The 22,966-nt window shown below is 36.2% G+C and overlaps 1 protein-coding gene across 2 annotated transcripts in view; it reads right to left on the minus strand.

Moving 5' to 3' along the window:
- mylka (myosin, light chain kinase a) overlaps nucleotides 1–22,966 on the minus strand; it is a 260,728-nt gene that overhangs the window by 62,583 nt on the left and 175,179 nt on the right. For both annotated transcript variants that reach the window (XM_028806474.2, XM_028806473.2), the window contains 3 exons: nucleotides 21,893–22,704; nucleotides 19,991–20,107; nucleotides 18,943–19,026 (listed from right to left, as the gene is read on the minus strand). In XM_028806474.2, coding sequence (XP_028662307.1) covers nucleotides 18,943–19,026; nucleotides 19,991–20,107; nucleotides 21,893–22,704 — 1,013 coding nt within the window. The remainder of the gene's footprint in view (nucleotides 1–18,942; nucleotides 19,027–19,990; nucleotides 20,108–21,892; nucleotides 22,705–22,966) is intronic.

Below are 22,966 nucleotides of genomic sequence, written 5' to 3' on the forward strand. Positions count from 1 at the left end.
CTGCCTATAAAAGTTTCATTTTGTCTTTTTTGTATATTCCTAAAATATTGGAGACAGAACAAAATGGTTTTAAAATACTAAAATAAATGTATTATACTTTTAAAAAAATCACTAATGCTTTTAGTTCTTATTTTAACATATTTTCAAGACATTTCCTTATTGTACTAAAGAACAAATAAAGTGAAGACATAATTGATACAAAGATCACACTTGGATTAGGCATCACAGATCTTAGATGTGATTTATGATACACATTTCAGAAACTTTTATATTTCTGTAGTGACTATTGTGCTTTTCATTTTTACTTTATTAAGATATATGTAGGAAATGAATGAATAAAGCAACATTTGTCCGTGACCTTTTATTTAGAGAGGCGCTCTGATAACTTTTCCTTGTTAAACTTTTATGGGAGAAAGCAAAGCCTTGTGACTCATATCTTATTTAGTTTTCCTTTTTTGGTAATACTAAATATAGAACTGTCAGGAAATGGCTGCCTATATTATTTATTTTATGGGTGATCACTGTCAAGAAGCAGTTTTGAATATAATTAAAAGAGACTTTGAATATGTTTCAATCAGATGAATCGCAAAAAAGTATGCCGTGATAAAAAAAAATGTAAGGCAAAAGTAAGAAAACTTCACATTAAGCAGCTACTGTTTTCTCCAATACTGTTTAATCTTTCAGATTTCCTGTATACTATTTACTTAATTACTGAGTTATTCTAGTACTCTGATCGCTTGAACTTCTCTCAACTTGCCATTCTTCTCACTTATATCTTCTCACTTATTTTGAGAAATGGGGCGCATGTGCTTTTAAAGGAAGGATGAACCAACTCCTGATTGAATTAAAGTGATTTCCAGTTACAAATCTGTGTCTCAATAGGTAGGATCTTCTGTCCATTTTAGATGTCATCCCTTGAATTATAGGTTTTTGTTCTTGCTTGAGTCCATTTTGTGCCTTTAACCATGATTCACTCCTTTGTTGTCAGATGAAGTGCAGGCAGACCTGGTACAAACTGAAATTCAGTCACTTAGTATGGAATGCAAGTGGGAGTTTTGTGCAACTAGATGCCTACATCCCTGTTAAACCTTCTTTCTTAACGGGTCTGGTGTGCCACGAAAGCTTAGTAATACCCACTTTGTTCTACAGTTCTCATAGTCCTCACATCCCACCCTTAAACTATCCTGATTAAGAAACACAAACATTCCTCAGGATAGTACTCACAAGCAACACTGAAACCCCTTAATTCAAGCCAACTAATGTTTATACAGACAGTATATGGAAGCTTGTCTCAAGACCCTGATTCTTTAAAAAATCCACAACATCAATAAATATTGACCTTACTCTATTTACATAGTAAAAAAAAAAAAAAAAAAAACTCCTCACAGTTTACATCAGAGGTCACTAAATTCTTCAAAAATCAGACAATGTGATTTTCTGGATTTTTTTTTCTCATTTTGTCTCTCATAGTTGAGGTATACCTATGATGAAAATTACAGGCCTCTCTCATCTTTTTAAGTGGGAGAACTTGCACAATTGGTGGCTGACTAAATACTTTTTTGCCCCACTGTATGCATAACAGATCTAACTATTTTACATTACAGGAGTAATTAACCATATTAAAAAATAGTAAAATGTAATTATTTGAAAATAAATTTGTTTCCTGTTGCATTACGAGTTATTCGTTGAGTAATACGATTTTGTTCTGTTTGGCTTTGAAATTAACACGCAAATACTTTTTAAACTTACACTTTTACTGTAAAACTTCAGTAAAAACTATTATTTTAATTACGTTTTCGTCAATATCGCATTAAATTTTGATTCTGTGTTTGTACGTTCATCGTGACAAAACAACATATAACTGCCCGTGATTGAATTTTGTTTCTTTCTTTCTATTAAATAAAACTACTTTTTTGAATGTTTGGCTCTAAGATTTGTCAATTGTCTTTGCAAAAGCTATTTCTAACAGGAAACCGTTAACATTTTAATATGAATGGCATATCAAGATCTCTTTTGTTGTCTAATGTTATCCGTGGAAGATTTACCACATGGCCTTTCTTGGATACATCCTTCTTTCTATAGTAATATGTGTGGTGGAAGACCAGACGGTGTTAACAGCTGTAGATATTCTTTGAGATATTGTAAGTTAATGTTTTCATGTTCTGCACAATCACCACCAACTGCTTCAGCATAGTCTATTGATAGGCATTTAACCAATTTGCCATGTAATCGATCAATATTTTTGGGGTTAATTTGTCTGACTTCATTGTTGCTTGGTGCTAGGATTCCCCGTGTACTCATTTTTTCTGTTGATAACCCTTCATGATGAAATTCTTCAATAAGATTTGGACATAATTGGGAACTTAAAGTGAAGAAAACGTTAAAATTTATAAGAGCTGAGAGACCAGGAACTGTGTCTGACAAATGCATTCACACGAATGAGAGGTGAGAGTACCATGTGCGTGGTGGATTATTGAGAGGAGGGCGCAACTTGAAAAAATCTCTTCAAAAAAGTCTTGTCTCTTATATAATATAAATATACATATATACACATACAGTGGACCCTTGACTTACGAACTCAATTTGTTCGCGAGGGCTAGTTGTAACTCAGGTTGGTTGCAAGTCAAGACTATTTTTCCCATAAGAAATAATGGAAATACCCATAATGCATTCCGAACCTCCAACAGCAACACTTACTTAACCTTTTCATAATAAAAAAAGGGTTGTATAATGTGCATAATTTACCAAAACACCAATAATGTTTCTAATGTACTAACCAAAAAGTTATTAAAAAGTGCCTAGCCTACCAGAAACAACAATTTCATACTGTACTCACCATTTAATTTGACATCTTTGGGCTGCAGGAAGGGAGGAGGAGGAGAATGAAATGGAAGGTGGTTATTGTTTGGAAGGAGCCTCCTTATACAAATCTTTTCTTTATAAAATTGTCGAGGTTGTGGATTTCGACATGCTATACATATTAGCGAGATAGGTCACATGAACACCACTCCCATATTTCCGCACAATTTCCTTCTTCTTTTTGATTGTGATCGCTTTCTTTACCTTAGTTACCTTCTCTTCCTTCCTTAGCAATTATCGAAACAAATTATATAAATCACCGCACTGACCGAAATTACGTCCACAAACACATGTATCTGGGCTCCAACTGATGCTTACGAACGCTCTCGGCTGTTTGTTTACAATCGAGCAAGCGGATACACGTGACCGCATTCAGGTCGTAACGCAAGATGTTGGTCGTAAATCAAAAGAAAAATTTTGGTTGTAAATCAAGTTGTTCGCATGTCAGGCCGGTTGTATATCAAGGGTCGACTATATATAAATACATACACATATATACATACAAACACACTCATATACATATACATGTATGGTTCCTTAATTGGATGAGAGGCCAACACGCCGCCATTCCAACAAACAGGGCGAAGAACATCCTATTGCACCCAGGCGACAAGCAGAGGATGCCAATGCCAGAATGGATACACTGGCATCCTGGCTGACATAGATCCAGGAACAAAACCCGACTGGGAGGCCCATATAATGTGAGGATTAGGGAGAAAAATTCATTTGGTGGGCGGCACAGTGGCGCAGTGGTAGCTCTGCTGCCTCGCAGTTAGGAGACCTGGGTTCACTTCCCGGGTCCTCCCTGCGTGGAGTTTGCATGTTCTCCCCATGTCTGTGTGGGTTTCCTCCGGGCGCTCCGGTTTCTTCCCTCAGTCCAAAGACATGCAGGTTAGGTGGATTGGCGATTCTAAATTGGCCCTAGTGTGTGCTTGGTGTGTGGGTGTGTTTGTGTGTGTCCTGCAGTGGGTTGGCACCCTGCCCGGGATTGGTTCCTGCCTTGTGCCCTGTGTTGGCTGGGATTGGCTCCAGCAGACCCCCGTGACCCTGTGTTCGGATTCAGCGGGTTGGAAAATGGATGGATGGATGAATTCATTTGGTACATTTCCTCCCCAAGGACAATAGACGGCAACCTCCCTGGCTTAAAGTTCTCCACATATTCTCCCGCAGAGCATGCAGGAGCCTGTAGTCCCTTAATGCAGCCCTGTGGTGTTGTGGGGGGACTGAAAGGGTTACCAGTCCCTATATGGTGGGACTTCTGATTGATCTGGAAGTACTTCCATCGGGCTATGTCCTAGCACCAGAAGTACCTCCAGATCTAAAAATAAAAGAGGCCACTCTGCCTCATCCAGGTGGAAGTGGGCAAAGCTCACATGGGAAGTGTAGAGGAGAAGAAAAGAGAGCAAAATGGAGAATTGTGCTTAGTATGTTATTGGAACCCTTGTGGAAGGTAACTGTGAAAATAAACCAGTTTCATTTGAATGGGCCTTATGTCTGTGAGGCTGTGTCTTGGGCTCACTAGCGCCCCCGGTGGTTGACTATATAGATATATAATATAATAATAGGATAAAGTGCACAATATCAACAAGTTCATGAAGATAACTACATCTGGCCCAGAAGCTTAGCTTTTAATATGACTAGATATACAGCCAAGACAAAAGAACTGATGAAATAACAAAATATGAAATATCCTTAAGTGGGCCAGAAAACAGCTGAACTAATTCAATGGAAAAATTGATGGAATTGTTTAATGGCTACAGATTGTCAACAATATCCGCACGATCTGTCTGGGCATGAATAGTTCTACAAGGAAGAATGTGCAAACATTGCCAAATCAAGTTGTGCTATGTTGGTACAGTCCATTGTAGTTTATGGCTGCAGTTCAAGAAAAACATGCTTCCACTAAGCACTTAAAGGTGTATATACTTTTCAAGTACATATTCCAGGTTTTTCTAACGGATTCTCAGAGTATTATGAGTGAAATGACACTATGGAAAACAGGCAATCCCACCAATAACTGGGTGGGGGTCTACGCACACAGAGACTTTAAAGTGGTGCTACCACAAATATATACTGTTTTATCTTAACCTTTAGAAGTTTTTTCTAACCAATCATCAACATGTGTTTTGGCAATTCTCACATGCCAAGAATCAAAATTTCACATATCATGCATACTGTATTTATAATGAAAAATATAAATATACAGTACTTAATCTGGTATTACTAACATAATATGTAATAATACGTTCTATGTTGAAGTGGAACTACTAGTAGTACTGTCACATATACACAGCAAACTGAAATTATTCTTTTCATGTCTGAACGAAATGCAACATGTTGCCACTCTCCAAAACCATGAGAAACAAGAAAGTTTTATTTATTTTTAGGCAGGAAGGAATGCAACACCTCTGTCTTCTCTATGAAACCGATTGAACAGAATATAGTACTGAAATAAATATATTCAAGCATATTACAATTATACTCAACAAAGACAGCTCTCCTATACCAAGAGTCTAATTAACACAGCTGCAATTAATCACTATGCAAACATATATCATCTGACCATAATATGAGTACCAAGCTTAAGAACACACAGTGGGCAGATAAGAGAATTTGGTCAACTACATGTTAAGGGCACATTGACATAGCTCAAATATTATGAGTGACTGTTTTAAAAAAAAGAGGAGATGACATACAGGAGAAAGCCAAAAGAATAGTTAGAGGAATGCAAGGATCAAAACACCAAACATCTCAGAATACAAGGGCAAAAGAAGGGTTGAACCCAAAGAAACCTGGCAATAAACTATTAGAGATTCATTTTTACCAATAAGGAAAAGCAAACATGTTGATCACAACCATATTTGTACTGGAAGGTACAGTAGCCACAATGACCAAAATCATGTGCCTCAAATAAATCAAAACAATATTTTGGAAAAAATCAAATTCTCACTTTGAGGATTTGTTCAAAACTTTTTAAAAATATGGCAATAGCATTTTAGAATAAGAATTTATATCAGGGAAAAGGACATCCTCCCTTCCTTGTTGTTTTTATACATTTGCTCTTGCTGTTAGCTCTCCCCTCTTTCTCTCAGGTGGGGGTTGAATTCTATTTTGTTAATTTTGACTTAATTATATGCAGTGTTCCCTTCTTCTTCAAGTCAGACTTGACCATATGGAATAAAAAAATAATAAAAAACAACAACTGTAAAATGGAAAAAAAAATGCGTCTTAAAACACCAGAAAAAAAAATGTCAAATTTCCAAACACACCGTGTAGAAAAAGTGTCTCTACTGAATTAGATATTCTATGCTATTCAATTCTTATTGTTAACAGGTAACTCAGTCTGTATTTCCTACAGGTTTGTTTTGGGTTTTTTTTTTGTTTTGTTTTGTTTTTTTAAAAAAACTTAGACCACTTACAATTTTCACTAGAACTTAATTGCTCGGAGGTCAGCCTTCTGCGAATATAATGTTGTTGTCACCACATGATCAACAGTGATCTGGAAGAAATTTTATATCAATATTTAAGCCACTGCCTAAGTGATACCACTAACCATGTTTTCAGAGGTTGGGTTGTAGAGACAGGAAGAAATGCATGCAACAGTGAAGAAAAAAATGCACAGGGATTATGGTGTAGAGTATCCAGTTAACTCTCCACCTAAGGAAGAGAGGCACCAGCAACTACTGTGGGTCTGGAGTGAATCTTAATATAACTGCGCAATCTCTGGCTGTGACGTTTACAAACTACAAAAATACAAACACCGTCAGAGACCCAAACCATGCCGCTTCGCTGTTGTTCCCTAGGTCATCCATCTAATAAAGTTCAGGGCAAAGTTGAGCAAAGTAACATGATTCATAGAAGGTGACCAAGTTAGATCAAAATAAATGGAAGCCTTATTTCTCCCTAACATTATGAAATGTGTTAAAAGCCAGTGCATCAGAACATGCAGTGCCTTCAAAAAGTATCTAGATCCATTCACTGGTTTCACATTTTGTTATGATGCAGCCTTATGCTAGAATCATTTAAATTATTCTTATTCCTCAACTGGCACTCAACACCCCAGGCACTGCAAAGTGATTTTAGGATCTTTTTGGAAATGTATTAATTTTAAAAACTGAAATATTACATCATCATTAAATGCAACACACACACACACACATATCGTATATAGTGACCAGTGTTGCCATATCTGTGGCAACCATCACTCATGTGCAGTTCAGTAGTTTCTACTCCTGCATAGCGCCACCAGCTGAACGCTCTTACTCTCTTAACTGCGAGCTGTCTCTCTGTTAAACAGTAAAACTATGGCAAAGAAACACAGCTGCCTTTCAGAAACTCTCTCTTAAACAATATTTCAATGAGAAACAAACACACTCTTGCCTGTCCCTTTTGCGGGATTGGCTACAGGCTTGTAGGTTTAGAACATTTAGAAGACTGAGCCTCGGCCAATCTAATGGCTCGCTCTTCTGTCCTCTCTCCCTCAGACAGCGTTTGTTCCAGTCACTGCTTCCGAGCAGTTAAAACAGCTTGATGAGGAGGACTTTTGTGCTCTTTTGACTGGACAGGGGAGCTAGACCGCCACATTTGACAGCAGCAACTTGTGTACTTTTCTGCTTTTGACGCCTGTATAAGGTCTTGTATTTGCATCTGCCAGTTCAGCAATAAAGCTTTTGTATCTTGTAAACCTCATCCCTTTTCCAGTCTCCTGTGCAACTCTGACCAAAGCTTGACAAGATATAATTATATATATATATATCACACATACATACATGCACATTAAATATGGATTTAAAGTAAAGCGGGTGTCCTATTGCTACTAAACCAAACAAATTCTCCAGTATGTGGAAGTGGAAACCAGAGACCTTCATGGGTCTATGTCACAGATGTTTGGGAGGGGGCGTTATTTTGAAAAAGAGGACATGCTTATTTCACAGCAGCAATGAGACACTACCACAAGGCTTAGCATTCTTCTAAATAACAAGATTAAGCAATTTTTATTTGTATATGTGTCACAGGAATAAGGGCAGATACCCAGGAGGTTCAAGTTCCCAGGACTGTTTTATAAACAGTTAAAGCAAGGCATATAGGGAAAAAACAGAGTTTCCATGTGAGCCCTAAGGGAAGAAAACTGCAAAAATGTGTTTGGATGAGAGGCTGGTTCAATGGATTTTCAAATTTGTGATGTAATCATGAATTATAAATGGCTGCTTAATTAACTTATTTTTCAAAATATGCAATAAAGATCCAGCTTAATGCAATTTGATGTGTAATAAGAGGTTATCATTTAAAAATATTACAATGCAACTCTGAAATAAGGATGTAACAGGTGATGTGCTCCTTCCTGTTAACAGTTACCTGCCCATTTGGTTGAAATCTCCACATTTTTCACAATAATTTTCAACTTTAAAAAGCACATTTAAATTGCCTGAATAGTAGGTTTATTCATATAGAAAACAAAAACAAAAAAAAAAAAAAACAACTTTTAAAACATTAATTGTGAAAATCCAGAATCATCTTAGTTAAATTTATGGTTGAAGGCCTTTGCACCAGCAAAGTAATTTACTAAAACCACTAAACTAAATAATATGTTTAGCTCACATAAGCTTGAATGGTGTAGAATTACACAATATTAGTCCTAAATGGATACAGTATACAACACACATTGTCTAGTCAAACAGATACTCAACTATCACATCAATACTTGGGTAAACAAAGTATTAACATAAACCACTAAAAAATTTAAACTTACAGCCACTAATGGAGTCAACACATTAATACAAGCAAGAAAAATATAGGCAGCTTTCACTGGATCCACGGAAAATGTAAATAATTCATAATAATTCACAAGACTGTAGTATAAACAATTAAACGAATGTGGCTACATTTTCACCTAGCAGCATAACCGTATGTATAATCTATGCAAACATCTTAGGATCTGTTGTTTCATGTATTATGAAATACTCCAAGCAATAATTTGATAGATATTCTGCATTAATTAATTGGTCTGCTATGTAAACAGAGGACAAAAACAAGTTTAAAAAATACATATAAAAGACAGAAGCTTTGCCTTTAAATAAACAAAACAAAATGAACTACATTCATTTGTTTTCCCAAGTACACTTTTCCCCCCGAAAAGAGCACAGACATACTGTATACACTATATTCAGTTATTTTTAAACTGAAACTTCATTCAGTCATTTTTTCATGGTTATGCAAACTTTAATAATAATAGAAGCATAAAGAATAAAGCCACTATTACTATGAAGTTTACTGATCACCTAAAGTGAGTAGCAGAATGAGAAATGACAGATAATGTGTTTAAAATAACCTTCCATTTCAAATGTATATTATATAAAACATGGGACAAACCGTCTATCTATCCAAACATGGACATGAAAAAAATGAATTTGCAGATGGGAATCACATGGTTTACTTTACAATGTGTAGGTGTAGGAAACTGTAGACAATCAGACTGAACCAAGTGATTCTCTATCACCTTTTCATCAGTGCACTTACATGTTAGCTTTTCATACAGTACCATGAACTTGATATCAGACAGGTTATAAATCAGATTGCTTTTACACTTTATGCAAAAGTAACAAATAACAAGAAACACTTCTGACACCATGAAAAGAACAAAGATGTCATTCCTAATTGATGAGTTGATATACACCTTTAATGCAGGGGTGGTCAATGGATTGTAAGGCTGGCAGATTTTACATTAGCATTTGTGTTACTGAAATATAAACATCGTACAAAATAAAAACTAAGAAAGTGGGTATTTTCTACTTGTATTACAGCAAATAATATTGAAAACAAAGTGCAACTACAAATCTTGCATGAGACTTGTATGCTACGCTAGTCACTCACTTGGTACTTTCCTCTTGTGCCCACTTATGTGCATTTGAGCACTATGGTGAGTTCACGCAAATGAAGTGATCTGTAAGAATACACTGCTCTTGCCTACCAGCCAAAGAAGTTGAATAAAATGGCTCATAGGAGTAAAGTTACAGCTCCTACAGTATATGGTAGGCAATTTCTGAGCTATCACACTACTTTCCAGTTGGCTAGCTCTGCTCACAGAAAACAGCCTTGCTCTACTCTGTAGATTGATTGACCCCATTCTCAGGCATTCAGCGCTTTTATTAAAGGAAAACTCTTTTTTTTGCTATCCTACCTCAGGTTCTGAGAGATACCAATCGCCAAGGTGGGAAACATATTACCCAAAGTACTGCAGCTTTTAAAATTCAAAAGACATGCACAGATTCCAGAAAACAGACACACAAACAAAGAAGACTAAACAACCAATAACCAAAATGTTAATCTGAAATCAGACTTCTTTAAACTGTTAGACCCAAGTCTATCAAAGTGAGCCTGTTAAGTTTTCAGCCGGTGCCACAGCCAGGTGACTGTGGGCCAACTGAAGTAAACTTAAGTCACAGACATTATGAACACAGCTGCTTGGCATAATGCAGCTGAATGTTGTTTGTAAAGTATAAATCATTCAAATTAAAATCATATAGCAGCAGACAGGCAACTCTTATCTCTCGAAGACAGAGTTACTAACAATATTTTAGACAGTTAATAACAATATTTTATACTTTTGCAGCCACAAAGCATTAAATGATTATACATTAAGCTTTTCTGTAACAGTTACTTTTTTGATTGCTGACTTTGGTACAGCTTCGCGCTTTGTTCTGAAGGGTGCTATGTCTTCACAACAAGCATTTTTTTAATTCCTGTAGCGTTATATTGCTATTATCACATTTAAACATTATTAAAAAAAAAAGAGCAAGGCTGACAATATGTGAATAAACCTATTCATTTGTTTTAAATTGTTCAATTGGAGTGAATTCAAATGCAACCTAGTAGATATCTTAATCAATTGGTTATGCCATACAGTAAGTGCACATCAATAATCCATCAAATATCCTGTGCAAAAGGGTTAGGGTTTCTGCACCGATTTAACAGAGAACACGAGTTGGTTGGGGGTTGATTCAACTTTAACTTAGTTCTGTAAAATTTGACTTGCTTGTTTGGAATGTTATTTGCTTTTAATAAAATCAATAAAATGTTAAAGGGAGACAGACAGAACACATGAGAAGAGCCCAGAACCATTACTCTGAAGATGTGCCTTTTCAAACATTAAAACCAGGATTTTGCTGAACTGCATGGTCTGCTCATTTAGTAATCCAAACTGCAGTAGAAATTGTGTTTCTTTTCAAAAAAGCTAATTTCCCACAAGCAGCTCCACTGCAGGCAGACAGCTAGTTGTGTGTTGCTAAGCTGCAAACTCTCTTTCAATAATGTAAATCAACTATGCCATCTGTGCTGGATTAAAAAAGAAAACTTCATCTGACTGCATCAGCATGATAGCTTGTTGAATGTGATTTACTTACAATATAATGACTGGATAAAATACCCAAAAACATGTTATACAGCTGACATATGTTTATATTGTGTGTTATTGATGCTCAGTTTTGTTAACTGCTTATAGGTAGTTTTCTTTATGAACAACAAGGTGACAATTTAAGAGCTATAAGTGGCTAAACCTGGCATAAACACCTGGCAAAGGGAATAAACACAACTCTGTCTAAAATAAAAATTGCAAGCACTGTTAACAGACTACTCTAACATATTTAGCTAGCAGATGTCCTGAAATTATTTTAGTCCAGTGCACTTGTGAGTAATAAAGGTGGCAAAAGACAAGTGTATCTAACAGACAATTTATCTGTTCTGTCCAAAGAAATACCATGGCTATAACCTTCGTCCTGAGGCTAGTCACTAGCATAAATTTCTCAAGTTAACCAACTTCACAGTACTAAAAAGAACTACTATTGAACAAATAAGTAACTGTAAGTAGGTGACTTACAGCATTGTTGGCTTATCCGTTGCTATATTTCAGTGTACTTCCTGCAATAAGTGAGCACTGTTGTGGAACACCATCAGTTCTGCATACAATAACCATTTTTACAAACTTTTGGGTGAAATACTCTCACACCGTAGAGATTTTTCCTGATATTTACAGGAATCCTCTTTGGGCTGAATGTGATGCAGCGAATGTCATGATGAGCCTACTCAAAAACAGAGTTGCCTTATGCTGGAATACAATGTGGGGGAGAAGCAGGGAAACCTAGTCGATGGATGTAAGAAAATATAATGAATCTATTACATCAATTAATCATGGTAGCCTACATCAATTAACCATGGTAGCCCTAATCGGCACTTATGTATATCCACTTCAAGCACTACTTTGCAAATATAGCAGCGCTCAATTTATAGGGTTAACTAAATGGTAAATGCATTTTTAGGAATCTGATCCCAAACAAAAAAAAAATGCACACTACTGTTCATTGAAATTAATAATCACAATTATGATATTAAAAGGCAATAATCATCAATTGTTAATTGTGTCATAATTATGTACCATTATTAAAACATTCAATTCATTGAATGCACCATGTAAATGTTCAGGCTGTAAATGATAATGCTGTAAGTAAAATGACTAAAGAAATCACGATTCAGTGTATACTGTTTTTGCCCCAAGTCCTTCAAAACTTTGTAACAGTACAAGATTATTGATCAAGGCGTTATATTACAATCTGATTAAAGCTATCATTTTCACTGCTACAGGGTAAAATATTTATATCCAAAATTCACATTATTCACAATAATTACCTGTTTCAGTATAAAAGAATACAGTTTCCTGTAAAATTACGTTTTGCTTTGACCATCAATAAAAGCCAAATCACTAGGAAAAAACGGGGGAAAAAAATCAGGAATTAATCTACGTCATGAATGTTTTACTAATGGACAATTGTGTCCAGCATGTTCTAGAGCAGGGGTGGGCAGATTCAGTCCTGGAGGGCCGCAGTGGCTGCAGGTTTTTGCTCCAACCCAATTGCTTAATAAGAAGCCCTTATTGCTCAAGTAAAACTTCAGCTTCACTTTACTTGTCTCGCTCGTTAAGATTTTGAACCCTTATTGCTTATTTTAGTCTTAAACAGCTGTATTCTTGGTTTTTAATTTCTCCTAATTAGCAATACCATGCAAATGACAAAAGAGACCAGCATTTCTCCATTTAGCTTGTTTTCATTTACACCTGTGTGTATTTATCACGCATTATTTGGTTTAATTAAATACTTGGAAGGAAAGTGAAGAGAAAAAAGTGAAGCACTGAGAATTACTCATCTGTTTTAGACTTCAAATCATTTGGATGATATCCTTAGAAAGGAAAATAAATCTAGGATATGAGAATGACCTGACATGGCAGAGTTAAAGCACTAACAAGCCATGCAATTAAATAATTGACAAGGATTGTTTTTTAATTAAGCAACTGGGTTGGAACAAAAACCTGCAACCACTGCGGCCCTCCAGGACTGAATCTGCCCACCCCTGTTCTAGAGTAAAGAGCTCCATTAAACTAATATTAGCTCCTAGTTTATAAAAAAAAAAAAAAAAAAAACACACATATTACTCAGTTACATATTATACGTCTGATACATCCAATTAAATTGATGGTGCTATACCCAAGGGCATCGTCTTAGGAAAGGTCCTTTGCAAAATGAAATAACATAGCTAGTTTTCAATAAAGATATAGTACACACCAACAGGGAAAACACTACCAACAATTTACTTTCTTTATGAAGAGGTGGAAATATTTCACCTAAACACTGTTTAAAAGCTTAATTATAACTACAACTGTAGTGGCAATGCAACCTCTTTTTCACTCAGTCTTGTGCAAATATGGGGACACCATTAAAGTTTTCTGGAGATAAAATGTGTGATTATTCATTTGACAATTTTCCAAACTCAGCTTTATCCAGTAAATGTTCACTGAGAGCAAAAAACAAAGGCAAGACATGTCAGTCCACCACATCAAAAGACAAGGTACTAAACTTTCACTACTGAATGGACTTGACATCATGCCATTGGACTGTGAATATTTGAAATCTGGTATCGCTTTATACTAGTCTTTGCTTCCAAAAGCAAGGATAAAAACATGTTTGAAGTCATTGTTTTCTTTTTTTATAGTCTAGAAAAGATACTGTAACAGGTTTTTCTGAATCCTCCATGGCCCAGTTTCAATGGTTTTGCATACTTTGGTTTGCTGATTCCTGCTTTAAGGGAGTGTGGGATCTCAGAATAGTGATTAGTTACATGTTTTTCAGGATGTGCCCACAAGCCACTGAGATAATGGGAATAAAGGTCAAGATCAAAAGACAAAGAGGTTTGGATGAAAAACATAAGTTAACCATGAAGTACAAAACACCACCTAAGAAAAAGGGTCTAAAAAGAAATTCTCGTTTTAAAACTGTAGTACTTTTTGAAAAGAACATTTTGTCCTTTTAAAGTAATCAAAAGAATCCTAAAATGAGAACTGCCATACCATGCCTCTACAGTTCAATGACCCATAATGTCAACCATTTCTTATTCATTATCGTTTGCTTCAGGCCCAGGTTTATGATGATAATCAGCTGTCACATAAAGAGAGAGATGTTATGTATTCAGATAAAACTGGTGGGGTAAAAGTAGGTTTAGAGAAATTTTTGCTATTTGGAGAAGTTGGTTTAAAACACAGGGTACCATCGTATTTACAAAGGGGTGATCTATTATAAACAGAAGGCTCTGTATCGGTGCTGCTCTATTTGTAAAGGAGTGCCATTTAAACATGCTTCTAAATTGAAATCTTTGCAATTTCAAAATATGAATGCTTGTCAATGTGAATTCGAAGTACTGCTTCTTAGATGGATGCATGTTAAACTATTCATTCATTGATTGTAATCACTAATATTTTGACACCAAAGTCTACATTAACACAGTAACACATGTGAAAATTTCATAATAATTCATGTTGGGGGAAAAAAAAAAAAGAAAAAATATTGCCAGATAAATTCCAAACACAATGAGTTTTATTAAAAGGATGGAGCTTTTTTAAGAGGAGAGTGTCAGATATGTATAATACTGTGTGCTTTCCTTTCAGCCACAAAAAAGATCCAGAGGGAACAAAACATTGTTTTAGGTGTACAACCTACAAATAAAGCACCAACTTGTGTTTCTGCATACATTTTTAAACAGTGACTATTGAGCTAGCATTGTACTTTGAATTTACAGTCATCTTCGTTCAAATAGCATAAAACACTCCTTTGTAAACAATACACAGCCTGAATTATGAAATAACCTTTTAAAATAAAGCATCACCTTTTGTTTTTGAACTTCGCATCCGAACAGTGTAGCACTCTTTAAACAGAAACTCTCTAAATAAAGGAAATTTTGTCTTAATAGAGCCAAGACATACATTCTGATTTGAATGCACCATCTCTCATTCTTTAAACACAGACTTTTTGTGTCGAATAACAGTACAGGTGTTTTTCAGAATGAATTTTGCACTTCGGGATTATACCAACAATCTCCTTACTAATTACTATATTATATATATATTGTGGGCGGCACGGTGGCGCAGTGGGTAGCGCTGCTGCCTCGCAGTTGGGAGATCTGAGGACCTGGGTTCGCTTCCCGGATCCTCCCTGCGTGGAGTTTGCATGTTCTCCCCGTGTCTGCGTGGGTTTCCTCCCACAGTCCAAAGACATGCAGGTTAGGTGGATTGGCGATTCTAAATTGGCCCTAGTGTGTGCTTGGTGTGTGGGTGTGTTTGTGTGTGTCCTGCGGTGGGTTGGCACCCTGCCCAGGATTGGTTCCCTGCCTTGTGCCCTGTGTTGGCTGGGATTGGCTCCAGCAGACCCCCATGACCCTGTGTTCGGATTCAGCGGGTTGGAAAATGGATGGATGGATATATATATTGTGATGGATGGCCGGCTAAATATTCCGGCCCTCACCCCCAGGCTGCCAGGTGGAGCTCTCCCGACAGCATGGAGGTCCCCCGAATTCCAGCAGGGCCTCATGGACCTTGTAGTTTGTATGCACAGCCCTGCCGGATACCATGGGGGCCACCGGGAGTCGCTGTAGGGAGGCTGACAGACTGTTATGTGCCCTATAACCTGGAAGTACGTCCTGGTCACATGAACAGGAGAAACAACGTGCTTTCAGGTTGAAGATAAAGGCTTTCACTCTGACCCGGAAATAATGAGGACTTGTGGATGATTGGACAGTTACCACTTCCGGGTCAGGGGGTATAAAAGGACGCTGGGAAAGCCCAGACACTGAGCTGAGCTGGGAGGAAGGGTGGCGAAGTGTCTGGGAGAGGGGGATTGGTATTTGTAGTGATTATTGATTATTGTATGTGTAGTGTGGAGTGGAGGGTGCTTTGTGCACGTAATTATTATAAAATAAATAAGTCTTGGACTTTTACCTGGTGTTTGGCGTGGTACCTGAGGGTTCAAGAGGTCGATAAAAGCCTCTACTGCTACAATATATATAATCTTTTTCCTCTGTAGGGTGTCTGGGCTTTCCCTTAAAGATAGGGTGAGAAGCTCAGTCATCCGGGAGGGGCTCAGAGTAGAGCCGCTGCCCGTCCGCATCGAGAGGAGTCAGATGAGGTGGCTCTGGCATCTGATCAGGATGCCTCCTGGATGCCTCCCTGGTGAGGTGTTCCAGGCACATCCAACTGGGAGGAGGCCCCGGGGAAGACCCAGGACACGCTGGAGGGACTGTGTCTCCCGGCTGGCCTGGGAACGCCTCGGGATTCTCCCGGAAGAGCTAGAAGAAGTGGCTGGGGAGAGGGAAGTCTGGGCATCTCTGCTCAAGCTGCTGGCCCCGCAACCCGACCTTGGATAAGCGGAAGAGGATGGATGGATGGATATTTTATATTATATATATATATATATATATATATATATATTATTATATATATATATAGTGTGAATTTCCCCTTGGGATTAATAAAGTATCTATCTATCTATCTACCTATCTATCTATCTAGTACAGCTACCACTTAAACAGTAACAAACAAACTTAAAAGCAAATACAATGTTCTATGGACAAGAAAAATATGTTATTTGTTAACATTTGCTTGATATGCTGTAGGTATTTCTGTATTCAGTTGTTTCAAGGCCATGGGTTGCCACCATAACAACGCAGACAAGTCATCACAGAGGAACACCTCCAGGTGCTTATGGTAATCTGCAGATGTGCTCTATGAATCTATACACTTAAACTATAAAACCTGTAGTTATGACACTGATATATTGTCCTCACACAACACATTTTCTGGCATGTATTCCAGGTTGTTTCCACAATACAATGAAATACAATAGTGTTTATAATATGAAAGGCATACACAAATGAAGTTTGAGAGCCATAAGCTGACTTGCAAGCCTAACGAACATTGAAAAAGGACCTAATATGAGGCACTAGACTTCTGATTCCAAGCATAGTGCAAGTGAAATTTTCCAACAGGCTGCAAGCTCTATTTTTGGACTCTTGAATCTTCAGCATTAGTTCTAGTTAACAACAAAATCTTATTGAACACCATAAAACAAGTGCAATGTCTAATTGATGCCAGTGGTAAAATAAATGTTTTTCTAACCAATGATTTCAGGTATGATTTAATCTAGATGCTGTTTTTGGGTGTTCTTAAATTACTTGTTTTCAACTGCTCTTTGAAAGATTTAACACATTCTGTGTGAAGGCACTGAATTTCCAGTAGACATTTGTTTTTAGGGTAGTAGCTTTCCTCTCAGCTTAAGGGTCCCAGGTTCGATTTTGATCTGGTTACTGCTAGGATACCTTACAGCACGTGCTCCTCATGTGTGCTTAAGGTTTCTCTAGATGTTCCAATTTCCTCTCAAAGGCATTCAAATTAACCAGAATCTGTAAACTGGCCATGTGGAAGCGTGCACTGCTTCCATTTATGTAACAATATCCCACCCATCAGCTCTTTAAGCACCACCTTTGATATTTAGTGAATACAAAGGATAAAATACATCTTCAATCATAAATCTTGGGATGGTGGAAAGAAACAGGAATAGCTTGTAGAAACTTAGAGGGAGTGCATAGAGAATACAAAAGAATTGTATGCCATACAATTAAGGCCTTGCATGAAAGAAATCTGAAGTACAGTAAGACGGCTGTAAGAACTGAATAGTTAAAAACGAACTGTCAACTACTGTGTTCTACGTTTGCAATCGTTGAGATTATATCACCATTTGATGCAGGAGTCTTATGCAACACAAGTACATTTGTTGCACTTCATCAATTAAAAAAAACACTAACATCTATTACAGTTCTTCTACTTCACTGATAACAATGAATAAAACATTAATCTAATAAAATTTATATACTTATATTACTTTTCAAAAACCAACCAAGCACTAAAATAAGTACACCAGCAAAGACAATGAATAACACACTCATTATACTACTGAGTAATGTAGAAAAATCTTGCAACCACTGCACATGTGTGTCAAAACTGTAACATAAATTTGTTGAAGACTTTCATTCTTATGTAGCACAAAGTTAAAGAATCTCTTGTTGCCTGAAGGAAGTGCTAAATTCTGTCCATAACATTTATTGCAAGTTTTCAGCCATTTCTCAGTATTTATGAATGGCTTGTAACCAAAGACTTTTGCTACAATTGCACAAAAGCTGCCTTTGGTGACATTACAGGCAGATTTTTTCAAACTATGATAACTAATAATACAGATTCATACTTAATAAAAAAGATACAAGCTATAAAAGTTCAGCAAATTGAAGTCTATTTATTATTTTTTTAAACTACTCATTTGAAAAATGGCAAGTTAAATTAAGTAATTTCAAAGTTAACATTTCTATCAGATGCAATAATGAACATAAATGAAAAATGTATAATATTTATAAAAACTGGTAAAATATAAATATAATTTAGGCAAAAAACATTTATAGTACCATTATTTAAGGTTTTTAATATAGAAGTATAAATTTAAAATTAATCAAGGAAATAAAAGCTGAAAATGTTAAAACCCGACAGTTCAGGTTAATACCCAGGAATGTAATAGGCATGTCTGAAATACTGGGTTAAAACAAGGTGGTTTGTTCACACGCTATAAAGAGACATTGAGCAAACAGCTGCCACCAGTGGGAAAGTTGTACAAAAGTAAAACAGAGCCTTATTTGGAAAACAAGGAAGGAAATATTTTAGGCACTTACTTGCTGTTGTAGGAGTTGAAGGGGTGCTCCTAGGCTTTTTAGCTCTCTTGTCAGTTGACTTTGGAGATTTTGCTTCTGAAGGATCTGGAAAAAGCATTAACCACAAATGATTTTAATATGATTTGTCTTGTTTTTATATTGGAAAAAGCAATACTTGAAACATTTTAAGAGGCAAAACATGCCTAAATATGTATTACATGACTGAAAAATTATATAAAATACACAGTGATTGCTAACTGTATTTATGAACCAGTCTCCCACTTACTACACTATAAGATGAACTAAACCTATCATCTTCAACTGTATACCAAATTAGAAAAAAAAATGTAGTAAATGTAGCACGTGACACCAGCACTGGGATTCTTGATGATAAAACCTAAATGCTACCCATTAATTCTCAGTTTTCAGACAGGAGTCCCACTTCAAAGTGTGTCTCCTGTTGTCCTATTGCAGTACATTTCTGTAGCTAACCCTGTATTATATTAACTGAGGTCTTTCTTGTAAACCTATGGTGGAATTGTATTACAAATGACACAGTATCATTGATCAAATGGTACAATGTTATCACAAAATTGCACAATTCTGGGAAACTGAGGATGTAAGTTGTGCTGTAAGACCATACATTGTTTTTTGGGTGTAGAAAAGTTCACCACTCTGTCTGCCAAAATGCTACAAAGCTGAATAAAGAAGACACCATAAACACACTCTGATGGAGAACACTTTACTACAATAAGCAACATTTTATCAGCCTGCTCTCTACTCAGTGGTTCCAAGGGCAAAATTAGACCATGATGTACTGTACACAATGGTCACACTCAGGACAGAAGAGTTGAACACTATAGGTTACAAGGTTTTCCTGACTGAGCATACAAGCTTTTCTTCCTCTGCAGCAGTGTAGATTCAGGGCCAGAAAAACACTGCTGTGTTTCCACTGAAAGGAAAATGACCGATCATTTTCAAAGCACAACAACAGGAAGCTTGAAAGATCAGTCTGAAGTGTGAGCAATTAGAAAAGTTTTGTAGCATCTAAGCTGCTCACTATACTCACCATCGATATAGACCATGCAGATACATTCTGTCTTCCCAAGAGAGTTCTCAGCTTTGAACTTATATTCACCTTCGTCTTCTGGAAGTGCTTTATCAATTGAGAGAGAGCACACATTTCCTAACAAAGACAATAATTAAAGCATAAAAATAAAATAATAAAGCAGAAAAAAATAAATGTCAAATGAATGGTGTGTATTGCATATCTCGTTGAGTAAAGTGATGTAGAAAAACATTCTATATTATTAACAAAGGCATTTACATATGTTATCAAAAATGAAAAACCATCCCTTTGAAAAACATTTAACCATCTGAATACTTCAGTTAAATAAAACATTCAGGTATTATTGCTCTTTAAAATCCTGTATAAGCAATAAATATTGACTTTCAACTGATGCAGATTAATCAAACAATACAATAATACAGTATATACTCAGGCAGGGATTTGTGGATGTTGCTCCTGCATTAGAAAGAATTAACATTAATCACTCAGTTTAACTGTCTACTGTAGTTTGATTTCTGATCAAGCATATTAGTAAGACACAACATGAAATAAAGATTTAATGACTGATTAATATGTGTTCTAAATAGATGTATTCAAAGCTGTCTACTTGTATTGTGTTCATATGTAGTAGCTTTCTTCATAGATCTGGAATGAATGACATTAGCTTCGATTAAATTACATCACTTTTGTCAGAAGGGAGCTACATTTTTTTTTATCTCCCAAACATCTAGACTAAACACCTCAATGAGTGTCAGAAAGAAAACCATCTCTTCCATATACTGTCTGCATATCATTAGTATTCTATTCAGGGAGGAGAAAGTTGGGTGGGAGAGAAGTAGTAAATGAATCATTGATAAAAGAATAAGGCCACATTCATTTTCACAGTTCAATTTGTTTCATCTAAATTTGACATGTTAAAGATTTATCACCCATAATATTTGTTGTATCTTTTACCTAGGATGAACAAAACAAAAACTACTTGTTACTTACCAAAAATACCATAAACATAAAAAAATGAAAAATATGGAAAAAGAAAACCATGCAGATAATTATGGTCAACATTAAATATTCATCTTTTTTACTAGCTTTGATAAACAATCACCATCACTAGATAATACGTTATTCCATTTTTAAACTAAAAATAAGTTTCATAGTGGTGTACTTTTTCAAAATATTCAATTTAAAATTCTATAAGGTTAATGGAAGATTATTAAGATTAATGGAAGTAGGAAAAAGATGTATTTAAATTATTTGATCATTTTCTTCTGAAGGGTAAAAAAGTGACACTTATATTTCAGCACTTTCTTTTTTAAAGGATTATACGTTTACTCCAAGCTGGTCTAAAAATGGGTAGATATTTGAACAATTTTACCTTTATTTTGTTCTGATCAACTGTGACATTTCACTTTACTGAATAACCTAAATATGCTTTATGCATATACTGTATGTTTACCGATACTAAATAATACCTTGTTGTAATAAACAACATCATGAAAACATTTTAAATTGCACAGAAACAGTATTGCTAAGAAGGTGCTATATCCTGAAATGTACTTTGGCTCCCTGCAATGTTAAACTAAACAATGTGAGTTGAGAAAATTGAAAAATGGATGGATGGGGGCAAAACAAATGAGGGAAAGAAACTAACAAGAATATCTTGTTATCTTGGTATCTTGACACTACCTATAAAATACTCAGAGAAAAGTTCTCTAGGAGCTGCAAAATCTCACAATATACCTTTGCAGGAACAGGTTTAGTTTAAAACTGAATACAGAAAAATGTGCACCATAAGGCAGTGTTTTTTTCTGAATCACCTAACTCTAATCTAAAGTCAATGACATTAATGACTTTAGGCTTTAGCTAAAAAGCACTCGCACAAAAAAATCCAATATTGTACAATACCTTCTTGTGTTAGGATGATGAACTTTGAAGGCTTGATCAATTTTCCATCTAAGCTCCAACTTACAACAGGTGGGGGATCTGCAGAAACTTGGCACTGTAAATATAAATGGTCTCCATCCAACACATGAATGTCATGTAATTTTTCAGTAAATATAGGTTCCTTCCCAATATTGTTTTTTTTCTGTCCAATAATTCCACCATCTACGACTGTGCATCCATGATCACAATTAACCTCATTTTGCTTGTTTTTCGGCTGAATATTCTCCACCTCCACTCCTGCGCTGCCGTTGTTTTTGTTATTCTCTGCAGGCATTTTCTTTTTGGAGACAAGCACTGATCTAAAATCTTGGGACGCATTTTTTGACTGACTTTTTTCAGCATCAGACACTTTAGGATTTGTTTTTTTGTTAGCTAGTACTGCCCTGAAATCCACTTGTTGTGGGCTATGGATCTTCCTCTCCTCTTCAGACAAGGTCTTGGGTTTGACCTGCCTTTGTAGGTTAGCCCTGAAGTCCATTTGCTCAGCAGACAATTCCTTAAGGTCCTCCTCGGAAACACTTTTTGTTATAACTTTCTTACCCAATACTGTACGAAAATCAATTTGCTGAGCCTCTTGTAATCGAATCTTATCCTCACTATGCTCCTTGGTTTCTACCCGCCTCTTGAGAAGCCCTCGCACATCTGCTTGGTCCTCGTCTTTTGACACTTCCACCTGTGAATTTTTCCTCAGTAGTTCAGGTTCGTTAAATGCTTTAATCTCATATGTGCCTTCTTCCTTTCGACCAAAGGGGTGAGCATTTGTTCCTGTAAGACTGAAGCAAGAACACCAAAAAAGCTTTAATAAAAATATTTCAGATGACAGTCTACAAAGAGAAAAAAGTTACAGAAAGAAATAATTTATTCCACTCCTATACCAGTAATGCATTGAGTACCCATATAAGGGGATGTCTAATAGAGATCAACCTTACTCTGGGTATAAACAATAGTGCAGCTATACAAAGTAAACAATTTGTTTGTCCACATTTGGGGAGTAAGTTGATTTAAAGCCAGACTGGGCTTGGCAGTACAAGGGAA

Source organism: Erpetoichthys calabaricus, chromosome 8, assembly GCF_900747795.2.
Source record: "Erpetoichthys calabaricus chromosome 8, fErpCal1.3, whole genome shotgun sequence".
Taxonomy (NCBI): domain Eukaryota; kingdom Metazoa; phylum Chordata; class Cladistia; order Polypteriformes; family Polypteridae; genus Erpetoichthys; species Erpetoichthys calabaricus.